The sequence below is a fragment of the Argiope bruennichi genome, chromosome 10, assembly GCF_947563725.1.
Source record: "Argiope bruennichi chromosome 10, qqArgBrue1.1, whole genome shotgun sequence".
Classification (NCBI taxonomy): Eukaryota; Metazoa; Arthropoda; class Arachnida; order Araneae; family Araneidae; genus Argiope; species Argiope bruennichi.
Window position 1 is genome coordinate 25,277,872 of NC_079160.1, and position 7,282 is coordinate 25,285,153.

The following is a 7,282-nucleotide window of genomic DNA, read 5'->3' on the forward strand; positions in this document are numbered from 1 at the left end:
GAATCATATTAGAACTATTTTTGGTGAATTATCGTACTTGATTTCTAAAAGTATTCTTTTCTTTCTAATTTAGAGTGACAATTCATTTGCTAATAAATATCTAGCTAGTTTTTCTAAACTCCAAAATTAATTTCTTTAAAGTACTATTATTTAAACACATTTTTTTTCATTTAAATATTATTTAATTTTTTTTTTTTTAATTATGTGTATACCTACTATCCAATTGTGAAAAACTGTAAAAACTTGTTTTATCTTACCAATTTCATTTGAAAGCTATAACATTCTATTTTGAAGGCCTATATATTAATATGTTCTTCAAAGTATTAAATCTTAAATATTTAAATGTTGTTGTTTTTTCCCACAGTTGAACCATTTTATTAGAAATGTCACATATTTCTAACGTTACTTATGCACAGAGAAATAAGGCATATGTCAATGTCTATAATATAGTATATTGGTTGTTTAGGAAACCTGTCAATCATTATACATAGCATAGGAAAAGATTGTGTCTAGAATTTATATACATATACAAAAAATTAAGACTATTAATCTATCAAATGTATAGTTTTAACACTTAATGAAAGTATATAATTAATGTACAAATAAATAAATTTTGAAGATACAAATGTCTGATTTTTGAGCACTTTTGACTCCTTGATGACAGAAATGAGGAACTTCTACAAGGGCAATTGATACTGAACAAATGTGGATCATATGTATCTCCCCATGACAGTTTCGGTAATCTGATAGCCATTAGGTAACCTCATATCTAGTAATCGTATCATTATTCACACAATATATGATCTCCTGCTTGTGCTAAAATTTTAAATTATACTAATTTTTAAATAGAGCATTCAAATAATGTTACTTGACATAGTATATATAAAAAAATACCTTTAGCAATTTTTATTTTGAAAATGTGTTACACTTCCCACATTATAGCAAATGGGAAAATTTAAATTAGCTACCTTCCCAAAAAGAAAAGCCTTAAAATAAATAAATGTAAAAAATTACAATGGTGAATGCTCTTAATCATTGATTTATTTTTCTTAAAAGCGAAATCTGTATTATATCTTTATGAAATCAAATAATCATTATTCATATTAAACTTTTGAAGAAAAAAAACTGCACTTTCCATTAAAAGATGAATATAAATGCTCTGTTCTTGCAGTGAATTAAGCTATCGAAAATCCATATCTTCAGACATGGACAAAGAAAGCAATGCAAAAATTACTCATTCTTTGCAAGAATCTACCTGTGATAATGAATTAGAGGGTGATATCTGCTTGCTCCCAGAGATTGTTATACCAGTGAAATCTAAACCTTTGTAAGTCCCAATGTTGGATTCTTACCTGCTCCTCTATTCCTCTGTGTTGTTCTCTAATGTGCTGTTTTTAGATTTTAAGTAGTGCTCCTTTTTAGCAATAATTAGGGTAATAGGACAGAAACACAAATAGTTGCATGCTGCCATTATAGAAATTGATTTTTTTTAAATCAAAAGTTTATTTCACATATGACATGCCAATGAAATTTAATTATTCCTATAATCAAAAGAATGTAAATATTTTGAATTTAAATAGCATTAAAGTATATTAAGAAGGCATAAATAAATTTCCTCTTTCTCTCTATTTTTGTCTTAACAAACATATGACCATTAAAGATGTAAATTCAACCAAAGTAATATTGTTGTGACTCGATTACTTTAATTTGTATCATTTGTTTAGATGTAAACAAATTTGTAATAACACTTGTTGATTGTTTTCATAATTTTAAATAATTCCATTATTAAAAAGCTTATTTAAAATTATAAGAAAAAAATATTTGAAAAAATGCATACCCTGGTCTATAATTTTGATTTGAAGCAACTGCTATGAATCCATAATTTAAGAATTTGAAGTGTTTATAAGTAACTATAAGTTATGGTCATGCTCTACTCTATGTAACTAAGTTACATAGAGAATTAAAATGATGCACAACTTCATCTTTATTCCCACTATTTTAAATTGGAACCTGTTTGTGGTTATTGTTTTATACTCTATGTATAAATTACTTTCATAAAGTCTGCATTTAAACTTTTAAAAATAGAAATATATATTTTGAATTTTTCTTAGGAAATCGATACCCTAAGCATAATATTAGCAGGCAATACATGGACGAAATGTCAATCCTTTTCTTTTAGTATCTGTAACTAAAAATATTGCAGTGGTGGGGGAGTATGCCACTAGCGCTTTTGCCTTTTGTTATATTGTTCGAAACTTGTTTCCTTGTAATGTGTTAATATTTACATATTTTCAATTTGAATTTGTTGTATTGCACAGAACTAAAAAAACTACTGTTAAATATTATTAAGTTTCACTTTTACATTATTGTGCGTATCAATGAATATTGCATTTATTTCTTGTGATCTAATTGCAATTAAAAAAAATTATTACTTTTGCTACAAACTTCCCTTAGTTCCCATCCCATCGAAAAGAAAGTCCTTTTTTCCATCCTTCACCTTATGTATTGTATAAAATGTCTGTGTTCATTACTGTAAGATTTCGTCGGTAAAAAATTTTTTAACTGTCCAATAAAATTCAACCTTTTTATGTAATTGTACCTTATTTAAAAATTTTAAGGTATAATCATATTTCTAAGAATAAGATAACTGGCTGAATTTTTAATGCCACTTTATAAGTAATTAAAAATAATACAAAATTTACATGCGTACAAAAAAAGATTTTTTAAGCAGCGTTATAAATAAGTTTCTATTTCTTAAAAAATGCCTACATGTTTAGTTTATCATTAAATATTTTCAGGTTTTGGCCCAATCTGAACTTATCAAAGTGTAAATTTAAAAAACAATTAAGCTAAGATTCTTGCTAGAAAATGATTTCAGATTGTATAAATATGTAGATGATCTAAAGATGGTAAACATGTATTTTTCCTTAAGAGATAGTATACAGCTGGAATTAAGGTTTCTCATACAAGCTGTATTTTACTTAAAAATTGCTCATTTGAAAACAAATGTTAATATAAATGCAGGAGAATTGTCTTTAGTGTCTAAAAATTATTTGCCCCCAATACAGGGTTCCCACTCTTATTGACAAAATTTAAGAACCATAAGATTACATGCTTTTTAGATATAGAAATGCAAATAAAATATTCTCACTATGGATGTTTCAACACATGATTAAATTCTTGCTTATTATTTCTAAATGCTTAAGGGAAGAGCACTAAGGATACCTTGTTATGCTCATCTTCAGTTAATAAGCTAAAATTTGTAGCTCTGAGAGGACTCCGAGATCACAATGCAAGCATCCTTTTCATTAGCCACCACATAGTAACTTCTGGATATTAATTCACACAAACTAACAGACACATTTACTCTTTAATTGAAATAAACTACATTAAAAAATGAAATAAATTTATAATTACATCAGAATTTCTAACCTTACTCGTGACTAGTACTTTGCAAAATGAAGAGGAAAATGGAAGAAATGGATACAAATTAAGAAATCTTTATTTACATTTAAATAAATGAATGGAAAACAGTGAACCATTAAAATATTTTAAATTACTCTGTTAAGCCTCAATTCTTAAAACAATTTGATTCTGCTATACATTGAAAATCTGTTGTCTTTTCAATTAGCTTTATTTGCAGTAAGTATAACAATTGTTTTCTCGATTTTTGCCTTTTTGGGTTTAAATTATTTAGTTTATTAATAGTGTGTTTCCTTTTATTATGCTTCCCTCCATTTCATGGTTATAATCTTCGTTAATACTCTTTTTTTTTTTATATGTTTAAAATGGGAATTCTGCATATATGTCCTTTGTGATTTGAAACATTCTTTACTCCACCATTTCCCCCCCCCCCCATTTGGATTTATGCTAGTGAATTGCAAATCATATAATTCAAAACATTGTCCAATTCTATTAAATTGGAAACATATTCTTTTTCTTGTAGGCACACTTGCAATTCATAAGAACAAAAAGAATGGCTTTTATCTTGTAATAGTAGATCTTGTTTGATTATTTTCCTCAAATATATAGTTGAAAAGAAACTTAGAATGTACTTTCATTCATAAAGGTTTTGGATAAGTCTTGACATTCTCATTTCAAATCTGTTGCCTTTTATTAAAAAAGATAATAAGACTTTTTAGCATTTTGTACCCCAAGAATCCACTACCAACCTTTCTGATATTGGCTAAATTTTTTTATTTGAAAAATCAAAGAAATGTTATTGACAGCTCTTAAGCATTCAAATTTTCAGTCATCTTTTTTTTTTTTTTTTTTTTTTTTTTCACATTCTGTGCTAAAAATGGCAAAATTGAACAATATATAGAAGAATGTAAAAAAGGGTGGGATAATTTTGATCAATGAGAATAACACCTGTCTGGCAGATAGATCTTTGTTGCATTTAGCAATAAATTTATATAATTTAAATATTGCTGTCATAAATGTGCCTTTTTCAACATATAAAATTGTTCCACATTCCAACTATTTGTTGAGCAGCATACATAAATGCCAATTCTTAGGAAGTTTCCCATTCTCTACTAATTTGAAATATAATTCTGTCTTCTTGCTGGCAAATCTTTGTATTAGTAAGTCACATGCAGACAACGACTAACTGCATTTATTAACAAAGTTGAAAATTGTTTTTGCATTTCATCACTCAAAAAGTCCAACATTTCTAATTTACTGATGACCAATCTATCAAGATTCATAAAATCTTTCTCGGGTCTAATTTTCGTGTAGAATACAAAAGCTTTGTACGATTTTATCGGCTTGGAATGGTCCATTTAAATTGAAGAAACTTCTAGTTTCAATGTCCTTGTTTTCTATTTCATTTCAAAGCAGAAGTTGTAATTCATATTTGTTTCAAGAATTGAATGCTCACTAATATATAAATTAAGATCAGACAGACTATTAATTAGAGCAAACCTGACCGTATTAATAATACCCAATGTAGATGCACTCTTACAAAATATGCGAGAATAATAACTTGCCTCGCATTTCAAAGATCATTTTAGTTTTGTATCTAAGCATTATGGAGACATATTATCCTCACCTGCTGGGCCTGTGAAAGATTCCTCCTTTGCATGGTATTCCCCTTCCTTCAAACTACACTTAGAAAAAAGATTAGAAATTGACAAATTTCCATATCAATGCCTTTTTTCTGGTAGCGGAATTCTCAAGACAACCAAACAGTCCAGTAAAAAGGGCAAAAAAATAACACATTTTGTTAAATTGGCTCTCTAAAACAGGCCTCTTCTAAGTTTGGGTTTGAATATGTTACCAGATTAGGAATGGAGGGGGGGGGGGGGGGTAGTAAAGTGTCATTGAGAAATGTGTCAGACAAATTAATTTCAAATTTATTTACTATTATAATGCTGTCTAAAAGAGTTGCATTTTGAGAACAGAATTTTTTTTTTTCCCAGTCTATGAATCGAAATAAAAAATGAATGTAAATGCCACTTATTTTTCAAGTTATTTTAAAGAACTATGGGAACCCAACAATAAAATGAATGAAATCACCATTATACAAATAATTTCTCTTTGCAGATCTTTGGAGTAGGTATTTCCTTTTGAAACATTTGATTGATTTAGTCTTATTTTACAGATATGTATTGAGCTTGATCCAGAAGGCTTCTGCACGAAGAATATGGCAGTGGGACAATGCTACTCTCCTCATGCATGCACGCTATGCACTTAGTGCAGTACTGGTTACAGCTGCAATGCTTACACTGGTGTTAACATTTGTTCCCAACCCAGTTTTGGCTCAAACAATGAGCGACTCAAACAAACTGCAAGATAAGCCTGAATGAGAAGCTTCAGACTGAAACAATTATTTTGGTTGTGAGCACAAATCTTCCACTCTTTAAATTATCACAAATACGATTCTTGCATTTAGACTTTTATTAGAGTAATTCAATGTGTGAATTTCTTTGTAAATGTATACATGTATTGAATTTTGTAATAATTATAAATGTAATCAATCATTTTAAATGTAAGACATAATTTTAGTAATATTCCCCTTAGAAAGTTATGCTGTAATGGTGTCAATTTGCAGTGACATCAAGTTTAATTTTGAAACACAGTATGCTTATTGCAAAAGAAAATGGTTTTGAAATCTTAGCAATGTGTATACATAATGCTAAAACAATTACAAATTGACTCCATTCAAGCAACTCACATGGTGATAATAGCAGCATATATTAGAATTGAAAAGCAATTTAATTTTATTTATTAGAGAACTAAGGACCCATGATGCATAACCTATTATCTGTGTTGCAGTGACATTTTTCTTTATATATATATTGCACCTGAGAAACAAAAGTAAAACTGCATGTGATATGTTGTTGCTTTAACTTAAAATGTAAATGCAGAATAATCTAAAAGTGTAATTAAATCAGAAATCTCATTGCAATGTAATTTGTCCAAAAGGATAGGCACAATATACAAGTGTATCAGCAAATTAGATAAATGATTTTTTTTTAAGTAAACATTTGTATTCCACAAAAGATGCGATTGATCAACAAAAGAATGTTAACAAATCCAAACAGCACTTGATGGGCTGTCTGGCATTTCCACTATAAAAGATTTTAGTTTGTTACTAAATTATATTACAGTAACCAGGATTCTTTTTGAAAAGTCATTTATTTTGAACAAAATTCTCGAATCACGAGATTTTAATCATGGTGAATTCAGGGCATTCCCCTCTTTTCAAATGGAAATGAAGTCAAAACAAATAAGACTGCCTAAGCCAAATTAGCAGTAACCATGCGAGTTAATGCAATAATAAATCCTATTCATAATTTTTTTCTGTAAGGGCTCCATCCCCCCCCCCTTCATTTTTATAGATTTAAGAATATCTATAAAAATGTAGATAATTATTGAAATCAATGCTTGATTTTTTTTTTAAATAAAATTATTCTGAAGTATTTTTATCTGTTTTAAATAACTCATTTCAAAAACAAAAAAAATGAACCTTTTTGCATATTTCGAAAATTATTGGAATGTGATTTTGTGCTTTTTAAAAAAGTTCTTTATATGGCTAATACAAATGTTTGGAAATAAATCCAAACATTATATATTTTGATAGTATTTCCTTGCTAGGCTTTGTAAATGCTTGTTCTTTGTACACATTTTACTATGTAGTTGTATCTATGTAAAAATTATCATTCCAATCAAAACCTAAGTTTGTATTTGATGTGTATTAAACAGAAATTCTGTGTAAAGTGCCAAATAAAATTCATATCAATATAAAAATGAAATTCGGCTTTATTTACTATTAAAAGAG

The 7,282-nt window shown here is 28.1% G+C and overlaps 1 protein-coding gene across 10 annotated transcripts in view; it reads left to right on the top strand.

Moving 5' to 3' along the window:
- LOC129989415 (inositol 1,4,5-triphosphate receptor associated 1-like) overlaps nucleotides 1–7,222 on the top strand; it is a 199,852-nt gene extending 192,630 nt beyond the window's left edge. For 8 of the 10 annotated variants that reach the window (XM_056097939.1, XM_056097945.1, XM_056097946.1 and 5 more), the window contains 2 exons: nucleotides 1,172–1,327; nucleotides 5,603–7,222. In XM_056097939.1, the coding sequence (XP_055953914.1) occupies nucleotides 1,172–1,327; nucleotides 5,603–5,807 (361 nt within the window). In that variant the 3' untranslated portion in view covers nucleotides 5,808–7,222. Of the gene's footprint in view, nucleotides 1–1,171; nucleotides 1,328–5,602 lie in introns of those variants that run through there. The other 2 variants (XM_056097948.1, XM_056097950.1) reach the window with 2 other exon arrangements.
- The last annotated feature ends 60 nt before the right edge of the window (nucleotides 7,223–7,282 follow it).